Source organism: Protomyctophum bolini, assembly GCF_963924005.1.
Source record: "Protomyctophum bolini genome assembly, chromosome: 9".
NCBI lineage: Eukaryota > Metazoa > Chordata > Actinopteri > Myctophiformes > Myctophidae > Protomyctophum > Protomyctophum bolini.
This window is the reverse complement of record NC_137870.1, coordinates 37,337,423-37,361,959: the sequence shown is the minus strand read 5'-3', so window position 1 is coordinate 37,361,959 and position 24,537 is coordinate 37,337,423. Positions and strand designations below refer to the sequence as shown.

The 24,537-nt window shown below is 42.7% G+C and overlaps 2 protein-coding genes across 5 annotated transcripts; one reads left to right on the top strand and one right to left on the bottom strand.

Annotated features, from left to right (window-relative positions):
* On the bottom strand, window positions 1-2,457 carry LOC308321735 (uncharacterized protein). Its single transcript, XM_080772822.1, has 6 exons — window positions 2,256-2,457; window positions 2,034-2,129; window positions 1,542-1,654; window positions 998-1,124; window positions 418-590; window positions 1-125 (listed from the first exon to the last, which is right to left on the bottom strand). Exons 1-6 carry the CDS (start codon window positions 2,293-2,295, stop codon window positions 66-68), a joined length of 609 nt encoding a protein of 202 aa, XP_080628948.1. The 5' UTR covers window positions 2,296-2,457; the 3' UTR covers window positions 1-65.
* nlrx1 (NLR family member X1) lies at window positions 2,010-20,484 on the top strand. Of its 4 annotated transcripts, none has more exons than XM_080772819.1 (14): window positions 2,010-2,101; window positions 5,165-5,254; window positions 7,252-7,310; window positions 8,026-8,132; window positions 8,424-8,647; window positions 9,914-10,080; window positions 10,592-10,823; window positions 11,495-12,650; window positions 13,625-13,808; window positions 14,078-14,173; window positions 15,688-15,774; window positions 16,603-16,854; window positions 18,065-18,281; window positions 19,714-20,484. In XM_080772819.1, the coding sequence occupies exons 3-14, from the start codon at window positions 7,291-7,293 to the stop codon at window positions 19,858-19,860; spliced, it is 2,889 nt and encodes a 962-aa protein (XP_080628945.1). In that variant the 5' UTR covers window positions 2,010-2,101; window positions 5,165-5,254; window positions 7,252-7,290; the 3' UTR covers window positions 19,861-20,484. The 4 variants fall into 4 exon arrangements, with proteins under 4 accessions (XP_080628945.1, XP_080628944.1, XP_080628947.1 ...); XM_080772818.1 differs by lacking the exon at window positions 2,010-2,101 and adding an exon at window positions 2,747-2,884; XM_080772820.1 differs by lacking the exon at window positions 2,010-2,101 and adding an exon at window positions 5,037-5,079.
* The last annotated feature ends 4,053 nt before the right edge of the window (window positions 20,485-24,537 follow it).

The window sequence follows — 24,537 nt, the reverse complement described above, 5'->3', positions numbered from 1 at the left end:
ATGTCCAATTCAGTGGTCAGTAGAAGCAGACTCTTCATCAGTCAGTGGAAGCAGACAAATGATTTTCAGCTTTTCTCCACATCATCTTGGGTCAGGTACTTAATGTGTGCATAGATACACCATATCTGGAGAGAGGGGGGGGAACACCAAGCTTTTACACTGCTGCCATACAATGTGCATGTATGCACTACCGTACGCACATTCTTGCACTTCTTTTGACAATACAAAGAGCTTAGTGAAGTGCTGCGTGAAGTTGTTTCCGCTGGTCGTCACTGCGTGCGACTATTTGAACCAGAAAATAGAGTGGCACAAATGATGCATGTGTGTGTGTGTGTGTGTGTGTGTGTGTGTGTGTGTGTGTGTGTGTGTGTTTCTAAAGAAGCAAGTGAACATAGCAGCTATACTGTGAACTCTCACCTCCACTGAAAGACCCAAAAGTCTCCCCACAGCCAGTACTACAGTCCCCAGAGTCTGGAGCCAGGGATAAAGACCCATGTATAGGGACAGCATGTCCAACTGGTATGCATACAGCCACAGAGGGAGGCAGTGTAGTCCACTGATCACCCAGACACCCAGAGGAGTTCGGAACCCTGACCAACACCAGAGACAAAACCTTTTAAAAAATGAGCACATCAGCAGTTTCCACTTCTAATAGGGCTACACATTATATTAATACTTTACAGACACAAATAAATAAGGAGTGCTGGAGTCTGAAGAGGTGCATTTCAGGCTCCGGCACCAGATGGGGAGTAAAGGCCTATTCATACTACAGTTTTAGGTGATAAGGTGGTTAGTAAAAACACTCAGGGAGATGTGTTTGGGTGACCGGTGAATGGTGATTCGCTTAGCACTGCAGCGTGACGTCATGTTGTAGTTTTAGGTGATCACCTTATCACTTAAAACTGGAGTATGAATAGGCATTAAGTCTGCACTGCAGTCCATATATTTGTACTGCATTTATTCACATACGTTCAAAATTAAATCCAACACATTGTACCTTTTGCCATGACAGCCTGTACCCAATGTGGGCTACTGGTGAAAGTGCTTTTCCACTGGGAACCCCTTGCTTTGTGGTTAATACACACAAACACACACCACTCTACCGATGACACCAACCAGCCCCACTGCAGACAGAAGAGAAGAAAAGCAACATTTGATTTGAAAGTATGAACCATACAAAATGACAAGCGGAAAGGTTCAAAAGCATTGAGGATAAAAACTCAACAAAGCCCAGGACTTAATTAAGTCTTAAACCCTGAATACAACAATGTATGTTAATTAAAGATCACTTGTCAGAACCTGGTCAGAACACAAAAACAAAACAAACATTACTAAAATTCTAAAACTCCCTACAACAGACTGTTGCCATGCTTTTGTTGACTGTTTATAAGTTCTCAAGTTTTAAGTGAGTTTGGTTGCGGTGTCCAGGCTCTTCCACTGGGTGGCACCAATGTACTGTATATGAAAGTTCCCTTACCTGTCCAAGCATACATTTTGGTCTGTTGTCGTGTGCGTCCCACTGTGTTACAGAGAGAGCCTACCTTAAACAGCTGGCTCCACAGCATGCTTCGACCCAAGTTGTCAACCACCACATCCAACCAAGCCCCAAAACTAGATGTCTGCCCAAGCTTCCTGGCCAGCCAGCCATCCACACCTGCAGGGTGACAATGACAATGTATTGACAAAGGTAGACGTAGACTACTATACTACACTAACACTATAGTACTAACCTCACGTCAGTGACGCGGCGTCACCAGCCAGGCTTTCCACCTCGGAGGACTACTATCTTTAACGATACAAATCACAGTGATTTTCAAATTCTATATTATTTAACATGAATCTCTTTAAAATACCGGTATGCACTGTTGTTACACGTGGTGCATTCTGGTCTATGGGAACACAGAACAGGCGAGTCACACTCACAGAGTCAGACTAGAACATTATTGTAATTCTCTGCTATCTGGTGTATAACTGTATATTGGTTTGGATTCTTTCTTTGTGGATGAAGGTGGAATAATAATGGACTACAATACCATCAAGTACAACAGAGATGGAGTACAGGGGAATGAAGACAGTTGGTCTACTGAAGGAGATCCATGAAGTAAACACAAGAACAATCCTTATGTATCCTGAAAAAAACAAATGCCATAATTCTGGTAATGTATCACATTTATGGTGTATTGTTATTTGTTAGGCTACGTGTTACTATAAAACCAACATAATAATTCATTATATAATCCCAAAACATTTCTTACCAATTATATTTGGCCAGTGCATCAGAACTTGTCGACCCATTATTTCCTGTATTCAGCTATGAGATCTCCCAAGCAAGTTGGACCATTTCTGCTTTTGCAACCTTGTTCCAGAACAAGCATGGAATTGGTGCAGTATTGCCGGTTAGGGATAATACAATTGATTTCCCAAACTCTTCAAGTCTTCTATAATTTCATTGCATCATTATCACATAACATTACGTATCATCGTAGGACAGGTTCTTCATTGGCTGTTTCGCGTCACGCTGACACGCTACGAGACCAGACTCAGAGTAGGGAGTAGTAGGGACGAAATTTGTGACCTATCGAATTCTGTGACTCCACACACTGTCGCTGGTTTGCCATAGCAGCTTGCTTGCTTTTGCAATTTGCAGCCAACTCTGCTCTTATCTTGAAATTCACTGACCGAACGGAAGTCAAACGCTTGATTTCTCACATGGCCGAGCTTTGCTCACGGAAAACCATGTTCAAATTCAATGTCATGTGTCACTGTCAGAGTCATACTGTCAAGTGTCAAGCAGCCAACTTCAGCTACGCTGCATTTGTCATAGGAAGGAAGGAACCGACGCAAACTGTAAAGCTGCCTCGGAATACAATCAATACATAGTTTGGTAAGCCGCTACATTACAATTATGAAACAAATGTGTTTGTGGCCATCTATGAACATATATTGCATTGTTGCTGCAGTTCAGCCTGTTAAAATACATTCCTATTCAACGATACGATTCAGTGAATGTACTTCAATTGTAGCGGCTGTAGCCTATATCCCTAGAATGGCTGATGTATGCAATGTGTGGAACATGCCATTCTATGGATAGCAGACAGTGTCGTGTCGTCACTCGTCATCAATTTCATGACATGGACTAAATAAGCGATAGGCTTTCTATCCAGGCTATATCCATTACAACGAATTTATTGTCATCAAATAAGATATACCCGGTAATCGTTATGGATCATTTTAGAATAAGCCCCGGCATGTCCACAGATGTCGTTACGTAGCCCCGCAAGCAGAACCCGAATGTAGTAAAGTTTCTGACACTTTTATGACTTTACTGCATTGGGTCCTGCTTCACGTGGGGCTGTCGCCAGTTACGCACAAACAAATACAATGTAAACCCGCCATGAGACGGACTTCTGCGCGCTTTTACCATGGTTATTCATGTATTGACTTACGAATGTGCGAACTATAAGTACCTTACATACCATACCGACACATCTCCTGTGTCGCGGAAGCCGTTAAGTATTTTTAATCCATGATTGATTAAAAATGTCGCTTCTTCCTACCTTGTTTATTGACACCTCATTGTACCGCCTATCTGGCTAGCTAGTGGTGCTACAGCTATGACGGAGCAGATCAAAGGCAGGGACATAGCCCGCAAAGCCAACCGCACATCGGGAGGCGGTACAATAAACGGTAAATAAACAAGAAGAAATCAAAGCGACATTTTTAATCAAACATGGATTAAAAATACTTAACGGCTTCCGCGACACAGGAGATTTTATCAGAGGTATGTAAGGTACTTATAGTTCGCACATCCGTAAACAAACACAATAAAAAGCGTCGTAATACCGCGCCGATCGACTAAACTATGAGTTTGTGTATATCCGCGTCCCAACAATCGCATTGAAAAATCTTAGCGTGACCAGGAACCCTACGGGTCAGCCCGGTTCGGTTCGGATTGGGCTGACCCAGGGGGTTCCGAGAGGGGCTAGTCGTTACGTAGCCTACAGGCTAAAGACCAAACAAAACTGAACTGCGGCGTTCTGATTCTGAAACTTATATTAAAATGCCTTTACTAGTGCTAAATCCATGCATCCTAAATCCTATGAACTGTCAAAATGACCATCAATGTTAGCAACATAGGACTGTCTGTCACTATATATGATTAGTTTGCGTTGCTAAAAGTAGGCTACTATTGAATTGAATATTATGAATTAATTAATTAGTAGGCTATCAGACAGTTTATTTCGAACAATGCCGACAGTGGTCTAAAATTGTCTCTCAAAGTCAAACTCTTTGGGGCTTTGTAGGCTAAACTACAGTATACAAGAGTTGGAGTCCTTGTCAGCACCTAAAGGGCACTGCTGTCATTTTGTAGACCATACTCCAAAAGTTGAAGGCGGGCGACAAGACTGGAGCAACACGCCTGCTTTGCTGTCAAGAAAATGTTTGGGACTTGTGTACTGATGCATGGAGAGTATAGAACAGAAAGATAATTATGATGACTCCTATTAAATTAAAATTGCTGTTCTGAACATGTATTGTGCCGAAGGGGAGCTGGTGCATGGGTTTGTGAAAGATTCAAAGAGATTAAAGATTCAAACGGGGTTGTCACTCACTCATACTGTATACAAGTACAACAAGCAGCAAAATGTTGGTGACATTCTCTGCAGACTAAACACGATATAATACTGGGTATAAAATATAATACAGGTTAAGAAAAAACAAGAACCGTAAGTCTACAATAAAATAAGGGTCTGGGGTTTGTCCCCAAAACAAAGAACAGTGTTGGCTTTCTTCAGGGCTCTTGTTAGCCTCAGGGAATACACTTTTGCATACAGTACATATAAAAAAAACATTAGGAAATATGACTCTAGAAGAACTATGCTGCTTGTGTTTCATGACTCAGCCTGCCTGTCAGACTGGGCGGGGGAGCACAAAAGCAAGTGGCAAAACAACAAAACACCATAGGGCTCTGCAAGGCTTTCCTACAGGATTTAGGTTTGTCCAGCTGCCTACAGAAGGCGGAGAGCTCTGATCCTCTGGCTACGCTAGTAGAGACATCTAGAATCTTAGACTAATTCAGTGAGTAATATTGGCTGTAGACGGTATACAGATTCATAACATGCAAGCACATTGTTATTAATATTATTATTCTGTATTACTACAGGTTGATGTCTTTTGAACCGCTGGGCTGGGAAGCTGCTGCAGTGCTTTTCTCTACTGTCCACAACAATGTGGACTATTGGAATACGTTAAGGTAGGTCTATATTAGATGATGCACTTGAAGAATGATTTTAAATGTGAACCAATGTTTCTTTTGTTGTAATTTCTGCATAAATATGGCCTAAAACAAAAGTCATAAAAGTATAGATGAAGATAACTAAATGTAACGGATCAAACAACATTATATACAATTACGCATACACACAATTTACAATTTAGGCATTTAGCAGACGCTCTTAATTCAGAGCGACTTACATTAAGAAAGAACAAAAAGCATGGCAATACATGAAAAGTTATGGCTATACAAAGTAGTTATCATGAATCATACGTAAGCTAAGAATGTAACAGTGGAATATCTATAAAACAAAACTGCATATACTATATAGTGCTATGTTTACATAAAATGCTATACGTCTACATAAACTGCCATCTAAGTCTACATAGAATGCTGTCTAAGTTACATAAGTTGAGCCTTTGCAAACACCTGTAAGTGGTCGAGGCTAGGGGAAGTACTACCGAAAGTGTTATGGGTATCTGGTGTGACTTCCTTTTGCAGCAATAACTGTGACTAAACATTTACAGTAACTTTTGATTAGTCCTGCACCTTGGCTTGGAGGAATTTGGACCTGATTTGGACCCATATACTTACTTTTAATTCTGTATGGAACAGCTTAACACAGCAGGAATTCAGGTGGAACATTAGTGAAGTGCCTGGCTGTCCACCGCAGAGGTTGTGGGGTAGAATCCACCATGGTGCACCGGGCTTTGTTGAGCGACCTACATCTCTCTAACAAACACAATTGTCCTGTGTTCGGGAGAGGGAGGTTGGGAGGGGAGGGTGGAAATGATCACCGATATTCTTCTTATGGGATCGGGTGGCGGCACCTGTCAGCAGGGAGTGTTGTGCATTACATTCACCCATTCACACACACATTCATACACTGATGGTGGTGGAAACCATGCAAGGCACCAACCAGCACATCAGGAGCAATTAGGGGTTCAGTTTCTTGCTCAAGGACACTTCAACTCTGGGGGAACTGGCAACCTTGTGGTTATCATCCGGCCACTCTACCCCTGAGCCACCGCCGTTCTGTGTAGTAGTCTGTGGGATGCGCCCACAGTATCCTGTTTAGTGTTAGTGAATGTAGCCTCAGTTGTGACTCCTCCCCAACCAATTCCCTGATTACCGTCCGATTATATAAAGCACCTGTTGCTCCCTCTTGTGAGTCCATTCTCTTTCTGGTGTTTGGTGTTACAGGTACATATAGTAAAGTGATGACTTAACATGTACAAGCCAGTCTTTTTTTAAATTGCGTACTTATTTGACTGACCATATAAATAAGACAATATAAATAAGCTCTCAAGTTATTGTCAAAAGTGAGAAAATAGACAATCTGCAAGATCACAATTCACAATGCATTGCAAGCTTCTTGCAGAGGCTCCATTTACAATACAAAGTATAATACAGGGCTTGAGTGCTTACACTTAGCAGGAAAATGCTTCCCTATTTCTGTAGTGAGGTTCAGATGAGACGGGGACTGGTAAATCACTCTTGCGGTGTGTCTTCTTGGAAATGTAATGGGTTTTTTGGCAAGGACTCAGGAGATAGGCTACATCATCTCGTACAATGGATGGATCCAAATGTATTTTCCCTAACTTTAAAATATAACCTGGGCGTTGTCCTGGACTGTCCTGCTGCTTATATACTATGCAGAATCAGATGAATGTTTGTTACTATTCAGTCATGTTATTTACATACATACAAGATACACAGTAGGCCTATGCTATTTGTGTGACCACTTACTCTCAATAAGAGTGTCTGCTAAATGTCTAAATTGAATAGAGTAGAACAGAGGTTTTAATGTATCTTTGAGTCATTGAACTTCATCTGTAATATAATGTTATTTGAAGAACTTAAGCCTCTGCCAACTGATTTCCCCCGCAGGATCAGCAAATATGTATTACAGTAAAATTACACACAATGAGAATACCGGTATGTATTACACACACTGAGAATGTTGTTTTTCACAGAGGTCAACCTCAGGGCCCTGACGTCCTCAGCCACCCAGGATGATGAATTCAGTGCACAGGTCAGTTCATTGGTCACTAAACATCTGCAATTCAAGTACTGATTACCTAGTTGGTAACATAACCAACTAGTAATGTTATGGTTATGGTATTGAATACTACAATATACTGATATATATACTTCTTATATGATATACAGGGTGTGCATACTTAGTTTAGACTAGTCATTGGTTAGACATGGGTTAGGTTTAGGTGTGCTGCCCCGTGGGAGGTTGGGTTTAGGGTGAGGGTTTGAGATAGGTTGTAGTTCTAGTCTAACCAATGACTACCGGTAGTCTAAACCAAAAACTGTCTAAACTAAGTACTGCACCAGATATATAATGCAGTGTAGTAGTACCTACAGTATACCATTATAGTTGCAAAAGATGTATGCCAATTGGGAAGACTCTGTTAGACTAAAAGACTCAAATATTGGCAATTCAAGTTGGGAATAGTTACTATTTACTTGGTCTCAGTGGTTTAGTGCAGTGGTTCTCAACCTGTCGGTCAGGACCCCACATGATTTTCTTTCTGACCTACTTTTTTCAGAAAGTTTTGCTCAGGATTTAGAAAACATTTTTAGAATCTGCCTAAATGGGAAATGGAAAAGAACACTTGGCTTATTGTTGTAAAGATGTCTTGGTGCCATCTTGGAATACAATGATCACTGAGAGGACATTTGGGCGGCTCATATGAGAAGCCACATATGACATTTGGATGTTTTGTGTCACATCACAGACCACTGAATCAGCTTGGAGAAGTATGGAGGAGGGTAAAGTACTACTCTCTCTTACCAGCTACTGGTTTCTACTGCAGAAGTCTCTGCTCCAGTGCTTCTCAACCAGGTACGTTTGGTGATGCATTAAAGATCTGATCAAAACTGATGACTCCTCTAAGGGAAGTTATTGTTGTGATTTTATAACGACACCCTGATATGTCTATGAAGCATATAAAAAAAATGCAATTGGCAGTATTGAGACTGCTTATTATTTTAGATATAATGTGATTTAGATGTGCTTCTTCTGGATGTTAAACTGCTTACAAATATGTTATTGATAATGTTAAAAAATATATGTAGAACCTGGACACAAACGCAGCTTACTACAGTATGTGAGATATGAAATGTCTCTGCCCAGATCCCATAGAGATCCATAAGAGGAAACTGATGCAGTGGTTCAGCCACCTGTCCCAGGAGGAGAAACAGTTCGGTGTGACTTTCAGCCCAGACAGCTTGCATGTGGATCCCTACATCCTGGAGAAACATCCTCAAGAGAGGAGCGCGACCCTCCGCTCCCCACTGCAGACTGACACCCCCCTCAGCCGCGCTCTGACCCTGGACCAGCTCTTTGAACCGGTCCAGGTAAGTCCTATCGACCCTGGACCAGCTCTTTGAACCGGTCCAGGTAAGTCATATCGACCCTGGACCAGCTCTTTGAACCGGTCCAGGTAAGTCCTATCGACCCTGGACCAGCTCTTTGAACCGGTCCAGGTAAGTCCTATCGACCCTGGACCAGCTCTTTGAACCGGTCCAGGTAAGTCCTATCGACCCTGGACCAGCTCTTTGAACCGGTCCAGGTAAGTCCTATCGACCCTGGACCAGCTCTTTGAACCGGTCCAGGTAAGTCCTATCGACCCTGGACCAGCTCTTTGAACCGGTCCAGGTAAGTCCTATCGACCCTGGACCAGCTCTTTGAACCGGTCCAGCAGTATAGTCACTTCATTTGCACCTTTTACACACAAACAATAGATCTCACGTCTTATGCTTTAATATTACCTAAGGGATGGGATCTGAGTTTGTGATTATTACTGTCTGCCTGCCCCTGAGATGTCTTATCAGTGAAATATTCAATAAAGATTTTGAAAAAAAGAAGAAAAAAAATTGGCCAAATTGTAAAATACTATAAGAAGCAGGCAAAAATACTCTAAGAAACAGGCAAACATTGTGAAAACAGCTAATCTACGAGCTTGATTTTCAAAATAGTCAAATTCATGAGTCAAAATACATTTAATGCCTCAACTCAATTCCAAGTGATTGTCGGGGTGGGGGTGCAGTTCAAACATGAATATTTTAGAGCGGTCACGTCCTGAAAAGGTTGAGAACCACTGATTTAATGCCGTGAAACGTTACAATGATGTTAATTAAAATGAGGCCTGTTGTCACTCCTGAGAGAGACTGAAGCGGATGAGGATTCAATGGAGCAGGTTTCCTCTCACATGTGAGTGGTGAAGGAGCAGGGTTTAAAAAAAACCTGCCACTTACACTCCAATTGCAAACTCTGCAAGGGAGGGTGGTTCATTTTGTTTTTAAGGGTGACGGGTTCCCTTTCAGAACCCTGCAGTATCTTTTTGTTTAGCGAGACTCGGATTTTGTAGAAAACCTGCGAGGGAGATGACTAGGAATGTACTAGAAACTAGATAGTAATTGTATCTAGATGTACTTATATTTTGACATCTTTCTGAGTAGGCTAGCAGGGGTCCATGTATCTGTATCTGACCCAAAGCTGCTTTGGTTTCTTTGAGAGTTAATTACCTCAGAGAACTAGACCCCCATGAAACACACACGTGCGTGCATGCGTGTGTGTGACTAATCACATACTTGGTATGATACACATTTACTTTTCCACAGTCGTGGAATGATTACAGGGGGCTGAATGTACTGCTGTATGGACCGGTTGGGACGGGGAAGAGTATGGTGGTCCGCAAGCTGGTTTTGGGCTGGTGTGCTGGGACAACCCTGACCCAGTTCAAGCTGCTGGTACCCTTTTCCTGTGAGGACCTCTCCCAGCTAAAACGGTAACATGTCTTCCACTCTCTGCTAATGAACAGATTTTCATCTGTTGGCGGCCGTGTCCCCCAGGGGGCGCCATGTGGCCAATTGAAGGAGATGAACATTTGAGTGTTGTCATTTAATATAACATTATTGCGCCAGTTTACCCACGAACACTATTTTTTGGCATGTCATTATCATCAAACTATTTTTAAAAGTTTAGAAAATTGTGAAAATAGATCGGCAAGCTCAAAACTTGTCGTGGCTATTTTGGGGGCTTCCTTGGCATGGAAATGGTTTGGAACCCCTGTGCTTATGCATTTCTTTCAGAGGTTTTTACACATTTGAATAAAAAGATATGTTACACATTTAATAACAATCAAACAGTGGACTGCTCAATTATTGAAATCCCATTCCCATTGAATGAGTTTATGTACAACGAACAGACTACAGGCTACAGAAATGTCACGTTTTCACGTTCTTTGGATGGTGTTGACGCCAGCCGGACAGACTGACCATGACACCCGTCCCACACAGGTCGACTTCCTTAAAGCAGCTGGTGGGCAGGAAGTACCTCCACCTGCAGGGAACCCCGCTGCTGAGCGGGTTGGGGGATCGAGCCAAGGATGTTCTCTTCCTCTTCAACGGGATGGAGAAGTTGAAGCTGGACTTCCGGATCGGCTCCACGGAGCTCTGCAGTGACCCCAGTGAGATGCTCTCTGCAGAGGCTGTGGTTGTCAACCTGCTGAGGAAATATCTTCTGCCTGAGGTACAGTATAGGGACATGAGCAGGCAGCTTCTCATCCGGTTGTGATGTATTGTGTAGTGAGCAATTTTGACCATTATGTTCACCTATTTTTGAGGGGCGCTAGCCTTTCCTATATACAGGTTTAATGTTTGTTTGAGTTCAATTTGTTGAACAATTTGTTCAACACCATTGACAATGAAGGGAAAATGTACGTCATCTTGTCCCTAACACAAACATTAAATGCCATTAACAATAAAGATAATTTAATGTTTGTCTTGGCACCGTTTGTTTTAAATCACCATTACATCACCTAATCAACATGAGTTAGACTTTAACTAATTTGCGCCCCTCACTTCACACAGGTGTGATTTTTGCAGACTGTTTGCCTATTATGACATGCACAGAATGGGGATGCTGTAGGGTTCATTTGGTTAACTTGTTACGTAATGTTGAAGATGGATTTACAATCGAAGGCCACAATTTCATTGCTGTCTTGAGGGAAGTTCAAGGGGTTCAGAATCCAGAAGTTTGAATATAAAATACCCCAGTCTCTCGAACACCAAGCGTGCTTTTCAATCCTAATGCCTTTCGTGCTAATGGAGTAGTCAATCAATCAAACCAAGGTCAGAGCTACTGTACAGGGCACAGACCGTGACATCAATCGACCTCATTTTCATTATTATTTCCTATAGGCCAGTGTCCTGGTCACCACCAGGCTGTCTGCACTGGACCGCATCCCTCCGAAGTACGTGAGCCGCTACACACAGATCTGTGGCTTCACCGACCCAGAGAGTCAGCGGGCCTACTTCAACAACCGGCTTCAGAAGAGCGCGGAATGCCCGCGAAGACAGGAGCTCATAGAGCTCCTCTTCCTCAACCTCCAGAGGGAAAGCCAGCTGGCTGCAGCCTGCTTCCTCCCATCCTACTGCTGGCTCACGTGCGCCACCTTACACCATCTCCACTTTACGGACGCCCACGCACCGATCCGCACCCTGACGGGGATATACACCAGTTTCCTCAGGCTCAACTTTGGCGGCGAGGTGCTCGGCATGGGCCTGGGGCCCGAGGCAGGGCCGGGCGAGCGGCAGGCCTCTCTGATGCTGTACGTGGTCCGCACTGTGGGGAAACTGGCGTTCGACGGCGTGACAAAGAGACGCACCTGCTTCTCCGAAGAGGAGCTGGAGAAGTGGGTGGGAGTGAAGATGACGACGGACGAAGAGCTGCGTCAGTTGTCTGTGTTCCGGACTGACGTTCTGGACTTCTTCCTGGTGCCTTGTGTGAAGAGTGGTAAGGGTTTCCCGGGTGAAGTGCATGAAAAAGATGAGAGGCGGTACGTCTTTGCCGTCCCAGCCATGCAGGAGTACCTGGCCGCGCTCTATGTGGTGTTGGGGGAGAATAAATCTGCTCTGGAGATCTTCACCAAGCAGGTGACGATGGCCGTTGGCCAGGCAGGCGAGGACGTGAGCACCCTCATCACCATCCTCTCCAAGTTCATCCCCTTCCGCGTCTTTGCCATCTTCAACCTCCTCAAGCTCTTTCCCAGTGTGTACGAGAAGATCCGCAGCCGCAGCAAGGGCAGAATCGCCAAAACGATGACCATGGAGTTGTTCCGCACCGAGGACCTCTACAACGAGGACGTCCTGGATCAGGTGGAGCAAAGCCTGCTGGGAGTCCATGGTCCCACGCTACAGGACCATGACGAGACGCCGCCGTTTGAGCTGTACCCCATCTTCATGGGCGGCCTTTTGCATTATGGGAATCGTGTTCTCCTCGAGCAACTGGGCTGCGTCATCAAAAGCTCCACGGTGGCTCAGATCACACGGGCCCTGAGGAAACACCTTATCAGAGGTATCTACTTTAGATTATTCTTTCTGCATTTACTGAGGCAAGAGGGCGGTGTAGAGACAGTGAAGTAAGGCTCACATGAGACACGAGTCCTCAAGGTCAGACGTCAACATTACTGTTAGGTTGTTATGGCACACTGCCAGTTTGTAACTTCTTTTGAAAGACATTGGGGAAGAATGCAGGTGGTAGTGAGCATAGAGTTCTGTGGGCAATTCAGCCCCACACCCTCAAATTCTGCATCGTAAAACCAGTTTCATTTTTTTCACAATATGGGTCATTCACACATGAGTTATTGGTTCACATAGATACAAATGTTCTACAATGGTGCACAAACGATCCACGTCTGCATCACCTGCTGCATCTAATGCCAAACAGAAACTCTAAAACTATAATAAACACAGCGGAATTCAGAAGCTGGGTGGCTAGGGTTGAAGACGGAGATGTTTCTACTGGACACGGCAACATGTGTGGGGGAGTGATGGCCTTTTGCGGTATTTTGAAATGTTTCCAAAACATTTGTGGATGTGGCACCCGGTTAAGAACTTGATACACCTGTGTGTGCCACAGAGCTGACTTCTGAACTAAAGCTGCATATCTCTAGTCTAGTGTATACCAGTTTAGTAGTTTCAGATAAACATGAAGCCTTAAAGTGGGCCTACCACTTATGCACGATTGCACGTCCTATGGGACTCACAAATGCATTGTCACATCAAATGCCCATACTTCCCCTGTCACCTAATGTGTTTCCCGTTGCTATACTAGTAACTACCAAAGCAGAAATAATAAATTATGAAAGGTGAATGAAAATACCTCTATTCTCTAAAATAAGTCTCACTCCAGTTATACATTACTATTGTGATGCCATCTAAAAGGAGACTTGTTTCTTCAGTGTTGTCTGTCTTCTACTCTAGATTACTAGAACCCATTTAAAAGCATTTTGACTAAAAAGAATATTGTGTTTTCTTGTTTAACGACAGAGTTGGGCAAACCACAGCCACCCGAGGAACTGATGGATCTGTTGGTTCTGCTGTATGAGTTCCAGAACCCCAGACTCACGGCTGACGTCCTGTCCTCCATTCGGACTATCGATCTCACCAACATACGAATGACTCACCTCAAGTGCTTTGTTCTGAGTTCTGTGCTGTCCTGTACACCGGACAGGTATTTGTATCATTTTGGACTGGTTAATATCTCCTGTCCTGCAATTCCATATTCTCTCAACGAACTACTGCACTTACCGGCCTGTTAACTTCTGATGGCTGGAAAAAGAGAGAATTTCCCCAAAACTGTTCTCTTGGGGAGTTGCTTTTTTTACAGCCACCATGTGTAAATGCTTAACAAATGTAACTTCTACAATGGTTTGAGATATTTAATATTTCCTTTTTCTGTAATTTATTGTAAAATAAGTTCTTTATCTTTTTTTTGTTCAGCTTTCACTTTGAAGAGCTGGATCTGTCATCCTGCCATTTGACGCACAATTTGCTTGAGACGCTATGGCCTGCCTTCAAACACACACACAGCCTCAAGTAAGACAAACTTTAACTTATCACTATCTTGGGGTTTGTCAGGAAGACCTTCTCAAAAAGAAATTGTACTGCGTGAGGTTCACCACCTGTGGTCGAAATTGGTTTGGACCAATATATGGACCAGGCGTTTCTGCCAAATTGCTTTATATCTTATTCATATATTTCTCTTTTTCATGTTTAACATGACGGTAGATGATGACAATTATACCATGTACGACTCCACATAATGTACTCTCCCTCTAAACTGACTTGGTGTTTTTCATGATCATAGCTTAACTGCTTTGAGGATCCGCTGGCTGGTTTAAGAGTAAGACCAGAATCTCATTTACTACACTGTGGAACAAACCACTCTTCACAAGTTCACATCAGTCCATCCTGTGATTGTCAAATACAGATACAGTAATTATCCCTGGTAAAACACTGTGCAGACAAGGTCACAAAGATAAGGATACAGGTGATAAATCTCTGTCGGAGCCATAAAACTGGCTATCACAGAGCCACACATGCAGCATTATAAACTCCTCTTGTTGCATTGCTGATAAAGGTGGTGGTTTCATTAACTTCATCTACAGCATATCAAGTCATTACTTAACCAATCTGAAAAGAAAAAGCTTAGGCTCTAGGAAAGTCTGGTGTTAATTCTTGCACTAATACAGGTATACAGACGACGTACTGGTCCGTACTTGTTTGGTTCATCTGGTAGACAAAGCTGAAAATCTTAAATTAAGTCATACTACTTTGGTGTTGACAAACAGCTGTCTACAGTGAGTAAGTATATTATGTAACTGCCAAGATTGTGTTAAATTACTTTGTACAGTATTATCTGGTATCTGTTCTTTTGAGTTATGTTTATCGTGCTTTTATATCGGGAACATCCTGATCTAATATAAAAGCATGTAGCTCATATTCTGTCCAATCGGTGACATTAATATGGTTCATGTTGTTTTGGAATGGTGTGTACTGACTGATGTTTGCATGCACACTATGCTCCAGTTAGGATAATGAGGATAATCGGGTGATGGCTCGGTTAAAACATTGACATGATTTGAAAGGCAATCTTCCTCCAATAAACTTTCTCTTGATTTATTTATTGCCTGGTAAGGTTAGAAATAATATGCAATGCAATATGTAGGTCATATATTAACTTTTCACCAACATTTGCTATGTTTTGATTTTATGTAAATGTACACCACCATATCAGGGTCAACATAATTTAATAATCCAAATGCAATCTAAAAAATAAATCAAGATTGTGGTTCATGGTCAAATTATTTAAATGATCAGGCTGAAATAATGTCATTTTAAGCTTATCCAAATGATCACCCGACTGACTATGGCATTTATTGGGTCATCATTATCAGGGTATTCATTGTGTTAGTAAGACTGGTTAATTAGTGTGCATGTAAATGTTGCCTGACTACAATGGACGACGCCTTCCTTTGCTCTGCCTGCTAATAACCAGTATAACCAGAGTGTGTGAAATGGCGTGTGTGTGCCTTTTGTGTTTGCTTCAGTCTCCAGTTTAACAGCCTGGGTCCTGAGTCGTGCATCCTCCTACGAGATCTGCTACTAGATTCAAAGAGTTCTATCAGATCTCTACAGTAAGAGTGTCTCCATTGCATTATTCTCCTGATCATCTACAGCTCAGCCTCAAGTGAATCCGCCCTGGCCACTTGGCCATGGAACATACAGTATTAGCCCTCAGTCCACAGACGAGTCCTTCCTCTCTTACAGGAACGTGCAGCTACAGAATCTGGAGCATTTAACGCTTATTTTAACAAAGAAATATCACATATCAATATCTCATAAACCCTGTTTAAATATACCACTTTTACAGCGTTTGTAGTGACCGACTAATCTAATCTAAGACGACCTGTGTGAACGCAATCCTTATTTCCAGGAGCTTTACAGACCTTAGGTTGTAAAGCCTAGCCTTATTATATTGTATTAATTTGTTCCCCTGCTAGTCAAAGTCTTCATCTTAAATGGATGAATACGATACATGACATGGATTATCAGTGTTAAATTAGTGCCATTTGTTTTGCCTTTTGTCTCCAGCATTTGCCATGTATTCATATTAAAAAGAAAAGTTTATTAAATCCATAACCCAGTTGCTCAACATGGCAATTTGACGTTCAAAGGTACCAATATGTTAGAACCAAACTTTGTCAAAATTAACTGTCGCACACACCAAGACTGCGACCCACTACCAAGACACTGGTGAAGGCTCGACAGCCGAACGTTTGTCCCTGTTCAAAAATGCAATGAATATTTTGAACTGAAGTCTTGGTGTGTGCGACCCACCACCGTTATTTTGAGCAGTAAGCGCACCTACAGTCAGAGCACGGTGGTCACATGAAGAGAACCAATCTTTGAACATCTAAACGTTTGAATGAAATCGCTGACTGCCCCCTGCCGTCCTCCACCAGACTGTGTGATAACCCGCTGTCGGAGGCCGGAGTCCGGACCCTGCTGGAGGCCCTTCCGAAGAACAGCTCGCTGAAGCGCCTGTGCTTGATGCACACGGGCCTGGGGGACGAGGTGGCCATGGAGCTGGCCAATGGCCTCCATCTGCACACGGGTCTGCAGGAGCTTAACGTGGCCTACAACAACATCGGAGATTCATCGGCTCTCAGCCTGGTGGACGCCTGCAGGGAACACCCCAGCATACACACTGTGCAGTAAGACAACACCCTAGTGGTATTAGACAACACCCCAGCATACACACTGTGCAGTAAGACAACACCCTAGTGGTATTAGACAACACCCCAGCATACACACTGTGCAGTAAGACAACACCCTAGTGGTATTAGACAACACCCCAGCATACACACTGTGCAGTAAGACAACACCCTAGTGGTATTAGACAACACCCCAGCATACACACTGTGCAGTAAGACAACACCCTAGTGGTATTCGACACGACAACACCACAGTATAAATCACTACATGCTCAAAGAAGTTCATAATTCCTCCAGTCCGCCACTCTTGACAGAACTCAATTTGAGAATGAAGTACTCTGATGTATACCTTTTCCTCCTTTTTTAATATTTCTATTTTTTCAGTTCCTATAAAAATAAATCTGCCTGTTTGCCATTGAATAAAGACGAAGTGAATGCAGTCTTTTCCATAATCCAAGTCGGTGACTCTGAAAATGACTATCACAAGTTAACGCCCAATTATAAATCACGACACCTCAGAGCACAGTCCTAATGCATGTGTCCAATGTTGACAGATGACGCCAATACTATGGCTATTAATAGTATCAATACCTGGGTGGTCCATGCGCTTGCCACATATAGGCTCTGCCCTGGCAGTGTGTTGCATGTTCGAGTCCAGTTTTTGTCTCTCCCCCCCCCCCCCCCAAACCCTCCCCACTGTCTCTGCCTCTTTCCTGTCAGTCTTCACTTGTATATATCAATAAAGGCAGAAAAGCCTAAAACAAATCTCAAAAAAATAAAAGATCAATACCTTCCAAATTCAACTTGGATATCATTCCCATCTTTCTGTCCCAGTTCACCAACAGTTGTCCGACCAAAACCTAATCGAATGCTACAGTTTATATAGTGCTGACAATCTCGTTATGCTGTATGTACTGGCCTGGGTCGCCGATATCGTGTTCTGGTTGAGAAAGTAAATCTGCCACTAAAACCAAGACTAAATCAACCAAAACATAAAATGTGGAATTGTATCTGTCTTCTAATGGCCAGAATTTGATCCACACATGCAATGCGTTTACAAGATGTGCGAGTGTAGACTGTCGTACAGTAGATGTTCATATACATTTGTTGCATAAAGTTAAAATCACAGATGTATATAAATGGACAAATAAATCAATCAAATCTCTCTCCGCTAAGCTGTACTTGCTTCCATTCTTCCTGGCCCATGCAGCTTGTACCTGAACCCTCTCAGTAACGTGGGGAAAGCGTCCCTGTACGTCCGCGGCGTCAAGGAGGACCAGGGACACGGTGGCACGGGCAGGCGGGTCAGGGTACTGGCCTCGGTCACCGAAGGACAGGACCTCTCGGAGGACTGGCACCCCATCCTCAGTGTGATCAGGAAGAACTTTTCATCGTGGGATCGTGAGCGCGTGCAGCAACAGCTACAGGTGTGTGTGCATGTTTCACATACTGTACAGTATGTAGGCCTAACAAGGGACTAAATTAATTTCACTCCTATGCCACCAAAAATGAACAAGGAAAACAACCGCACACTGTCTTCAAATGCAGTGACCAACTTTTATTTACAGGGAAATAGCAACGTTTCGGCCTATGCGGCCTTCATCAGGCTATCTTTATGCCACCAAAATGTGGAACACCCTACCAACAGTCATTAAGACATGCGAATCCCTTGACTCCTTCAAAACTGCTCTCAAAGGGCACCTACGGACGGCTGCATTTCGAAACTGGCCCCTGTGAAATCTGAATCCCCAACCCACCCTATATTTTTTTGATTTCCTGTTTTTGGCTATATAGAAGTGTATATTTGTATGTCACTGAATGTTTTGATGAATTGAAAACGGTGGGCCCTATTGCTGTGTAATGCTTTTATGGTGTCGTCCATTCACAGTTAACAGTTTTTGTATTGAGTTGTGCTTGAAATGTACTGTAATTCTGCAAACTGTTAAATACTTCAATCAATCTATCAATACAGCATAAGCCTTAATTGGCCACTCACCTGGGGCCAATGGGTAACTTAAAGTGATGCTCAAGAGTAGCTGGTTTGCTTCTCTTTCAAACATTTGTTTTGGTTTCTCACTATGAGAAACACTCTCTCTGTGTTCTCCTCAGAAGCTCTTATAGGATTATCCCGCTGGAACTATTGGCTTTCTGCCATACTAATGAGAATATGGGAGGAGGGGCTGTCGCCGATACTGATAGTCCAAATGTGGGCAAGCAGTTTTTTGGATGGAGGAAATCGTTGCTCTTCTCTATGGCTCGCCTCGGTCTCCCAGGCTTGTGGGGAGATATTTCATCCTCAGAATAACTGGCCTTGGTCCGTGAGAACTAAGTCCAATTTTAATGCAGTGGCACTTTCCAACAATGTCATTGTCACGATTCAGTTAGATTACCTACTTGATCCTGCTGGGCATCTGTTTTACATGTTGTCATAGCTTGCAAGCTATGACAACATGTAATAATATAAGGGCAACAGTGACACTTGGTGGTGGGTTTTTTTTTCGTGCTTGGACACAGCCAGGGACACAGCCAGCCAGCCAGGGACACGCATAGCTGTCTATAGGAGTGGTTGCACCACACAAAAAATACTGATTATGTTCAATTTATGCATTTAGATTCCCTGTAGATGCTATAATAAAAATGTAAACAGATTTGTAAAGCGGCAACGTCCTTGGACGTCCTAAGCCACATTTCCGGTACTTCCGTTTAGACACTCAACCGGCTTTGTTGTGTGACTATTGCTCATTATATTGGGTTAAGGACGTCTATGTTGAATTCTGCTGTATTTATGTTCACAACTGCTGGTCTGCCCCAATCTCCTCTTGTGATCAATAAAAGTTGTAACTCATTTCAACCCCTCAGGTGTTCTTGAGGGACCTGGAGTGGGGTCGTCAGCAGCAGCCGAGCTTTTGGAAACGGCTACACTTCCGTCGGGTGGAGAAAGGAATCCGAGAGACACTACGGCTGCTGGAAACGGACCCTCCCAAGTCGAGAGGAAATGTCAAGTAAAGCAAGCAATCAAAGAGGTAGAAGCGCACCAAGAGAGGGGAGGTACTGACCACGGGAGATATACTTTTAATAGGAAAGAAGAGGTCGCACAAACTCGTAGTCCTGATGCCACAGGTAAAATAAAAGAAATGTTTGTGCGACCTCTCAAGAAAAGAACGATTTAATGTTCTTTAGATGTCATTTAAAAAATTCAGGACATTGCAATGGGAAAGTCCCATGGTCTGGTAATTAGCCTATGAGTAGCTTAACTTTGATTGGAGAAATAAGGAAATGGTATTTTTTGACAAATCTCTGAGATTCAAACCAGTAATAATTTTCATGTGCATTTTATTGTCTGTCTGTTGCCATGTCTTCCAGATTTATGAGCGCATTAGCTTTCATAGTGTGGCTTATAATCAATGCACTTTGTCCTTTTGTATTCATAGTTTTGTAAAGCTAACAAAGTACTGTATAGATACTTGAAAACTGGGCTAATGTTGCAATGAAAACATTTCTGGTTCATATTTGCTTCATCCTTTACCTTAAGGTAAGATGAAGTAGTACTGTAAGTGTGCAATAGTAGAGAAAAGTGCCATCAAGCCTTTTGACTTATGAGCCAAAATAAACATGGGTCACTTACTTTCATGTTATGAACATTCATTACACATTGTTTTGTCTATGAGACAGGCAAACAACGATGTAGGTAGAAGACTGTTTACTTAGTTACACTTGGCTCTTGAACTGCAGAAAAGGATTTTTGTCAGGTGGAACCTGTTACCTGACTAATGACAGCTCATGAAAACTAGTTTTAGTGTAAATGTAAAAGAAAACTCTGAAGACACTGGTTCTCAACTGGTTTCCTATTAGGACCCACTGGTTGGTGAACTCTGTTTTGATTATTTTGAATACTTTGTCATGCAAGTTCTTTGGTTGAAACATTTCAATTACATGACTACAGTATTTACCATAAGGGTGTCCAATGTAATAGTGTCTTGTGTGTAGTGTGTACACACGTATGTCGGATGCCTGCCTTATAGTCAAGTGATGCAAAGAGTTATGCATGTAAAACATGCATAATGCATGACATGTCATGGCTATGGGTGTTGGCAAAACATTGTGTTGAAACAATGGTTGTTTTTCATTAAAAAACGGTTTGCGTCATGACTACGAGCAGTGCCACCTCTTTTCTTCATTTAAAGGAGCATTCAGTGATTGGGTGATTTGGAAACCCCCCTGGTCCGACCCGGTAACAAGATGTGCACATGCCTTAGAGTATTATATATGAATAGAGACGGCACACGGAGGAAACCCTGAGGCGAAATGGACATAGTGGCTGAATTTGTCATTGCAGCTCGAGCCCGTTGACTATCATTGACTGTTATTGGGCCCATGACACGTGAACGAATGTTTCATACGTGAACGCGTGCAAACGGTGCAATGATAGTCAATGACCAGCGCGTTCATGTTATTGGGGCAATCCATCCCAGAAAGGCACATGCACGCACTACAGTGGGAGGACACACGACATGCCAACAGCACACACACCAAGGCCCGCCCCCACTCGATCATGATTGGCGGAAGGCCCCTCTCTATACTGATTGGATGAAGGCTGGGCCACCTAGCCAAAAACGAAACCTAGGGTTTTTTTACCCCCAGAGGTGAAGTTGGGACAGGGGACAGGGACTCCTTATCTGGTCAGCACACACTATAGTTAGTAGGAAGGATCATCACAACAAAACAAAAAAAAGATTTGAATTAAGTGAAATCACTGAATTTACCTTTAATGTGGCTTTTCTTAATGTTTCTAACGTGATTGGCAGTATATGTGTAATTGACAGATAAACGGGGTGAAATGTGGACGTAGCTTCAGGTAAAGGATATACAATATATTTAAATGGCAAAGAGCACGTTAATTCTAAACTAGATTCATAACACAGAAGATATAAATAAATAAATAAAATAAATAGGTAAGTTAATGAAGCACTCCACCCATTTTCCACTAATTGGTCCTAGCTAATGCTGATAAGAAAAACCTGCCTATGACATCAATCAAATTCCAAGCTAATAAGTACTACAGCCTGTCTCTTCCTGGAAAGTTAGAATGCTGAAATGGAAGGTATTGTTCTTGCATTAATAAAATAAAAACCTGCCTATTGATGTCACAGTTGGGCAGGTTTGTGAACTGCTGAACACCCTGAGACAAGCGAGAAGACAAAATGTCTTATAAATGATGACAATTGATGAACAGTTCTATGAAGATGGGTTGAAACTGGGTGAAGTGCTACTTTAAGGTAGTGTGGAATAATTCAACTAGTTCCCATTCATCCTTAAAGGACCACTTCACCACTTTTCAACCTATCTTCATATAATAGGTCCTCACTAATAATCATGATAAAATGGCACGATTTTGTTCTACTCAGTCTGTGTCTCATAGAATATGTGGGTATTTTTTTTAATTATTAGTGAGGACCTATTATATGAAGATAGGTTTAAAAGTGGTGAAGTGGTCCTTTAATTAAAAAGGTGGTTTACAGTGAACATTCAATATTTCTATGAGTTTTTATTTGATATCATGCTCCATATATAGAGAAGTGCTTACCGTGCAACCCTAGTATTTGTAACATTCTAAAGTACTCTAAAATGTGTTGTGCTAGCAGCCTTTACCTTTATATTGTTTACAAAGAAGCTAAGATAAAATACCTGGATAGCGTCCATTCTCAACATTCACTCAATACATTCCCACTGTGGCCACTCACTGGCTGATAAGGACATAGATTCTAGTGTATATGTGTAACAGTAAGCATACTTTTTAGATACAGGGTTAGAAAGGCAGGTTAGTTGTGCTAAAATGGGATGGTATGTAAATAAAGCTACAATGAAAAGAATAAGGTAGGTAGAAACCCCCACTGAGTCCAAACAAGTCACGCGTCACTACAATGCAATGAAATAAATGTATTATACCCATATTATGAGGAGCCAATTCACATTAACATTGATTGATTGAAATTGTAATTCACAGTGTGCAGAATGGGTACAGTTCAAAGAGGGTTGTCTGACACATCCTATCTTTTTGTGACGAAAAGCCTACAACACTACTTCCAAGTATACGACCTTCCATCCCGGCCTGGGCCGTGGCTCAGCGGTCCAGGCACCTTGGCTGGTAATCCAGTCTGGCAGTGTGCAGCGGGTTCCACTCCCGATCCCGACGGCCTGTACTGCATGCCACCCCCCCCCCCATCTCTTTCCCCATTTCCTGTCAGCCTACTCTCTGTCGCTCCATAAAGAAATATAAAATAAAGGGGAAAGCCACAAAAAAAACATTAAAACGAACTTCCATCCAGATAATACAATGATGATCCAAAGGCTGTAATAATCAGAGTTTGAGGTTCACACGAATAACAAACACTGGGCTGTATTTTGCGTGTCTTAAGTACCAGGTCTTATTACCTAACTTGAGTAAACTAAAGACCTGGAGGCGTGATCAATGCTCTTTGGCTATTCTGAGTGGCCAAAGAGCATTGATCACGCCTCCAGGTCTTTATTTTACTCAAATTAGGTAATAAGACCTGGTACTTAAGACACGCAAAATACAGCCCACTGTGTCTTTCTGTTGCCAAATGCAGAGGCCCAATTTCCTCCACGGGGATCAATAAAGTATCATTTAACTTAACCTCACATCAACTGGCATTAACGTTGTTTCATTAACAAAAATGTGGAATTCTATTACAAATAAGTCACCACCAGCCAGCTGACCAAGCTCATAAAACCTGTTTATTAACAATGTGACGTCATGTGCGACACTGATGCATTGGTTGGACACCCAGAACAGAGGTGCTCTCTGACCAGATGGATTAAACATTAATCCCACACGGCCGTGGATATAGAAGCCACCGCCTCAAGTCCTGACCAAAGAGTCTTTTATGTCCCTTGGTGCTTTGTACCTTGCACCTCCACACACTATCTTCCTCACTGTAGTTGACCAAACAGGGCACAGAGAAGGACCCGTCACCATGAAATACAACACAGGTAAGAAACTGCCTTCTTTGTCACAGTGTTGCTTCCAAACGGAGACAAAATGATTTTACTATACAAATGTGAACTTACACGGTGATGCTTGAGGCTTCAACTGGGAACTGAAAGCTTCCCATAGAAAAGCGGAAAAGATCAGGCTGTTATCAAGCTAAGTCAACATTGTCTTTGGTGTCATGGTGTTGTTCTTAGTTCAGTACATTTTAAGAATTTGTTCCTCCTTTTTTCCTGTTTTCTTTTAGACCTACACTACACACACACACACACACACACACACCCTGAGCTGGCCTGGTTGGGATCAAATCACAACAATGTTCTATTCCTGTGCCCCCTGCCTGCCCTTTACCATTCCCCTCTCAGCTTTCTAAACTATTTAAGGACAAGGAAAACATTGGGGACTATTCTCTTCATAATCTTCACACACGCACAACCTGTGACCATTTAATAAAAGGCAATGGCTATCGTAGTGTTGACTGAGATTGGCGTGCGTCGGCACATAACTGAAATGCGTGACATTGCAGATATCTACATTTACAGCCCTCTGCACTCTCAGATCTCTCCCTTGCCCAGAGGCGGGGTGTGTGTGCGCGTGTGTGTGTTTGTGTGGAGAGAGAGGGAGAGAGTAGAAAGGACATGAGTGTTTGTCAGTTAGTTCTGCAAGAGGGAGAG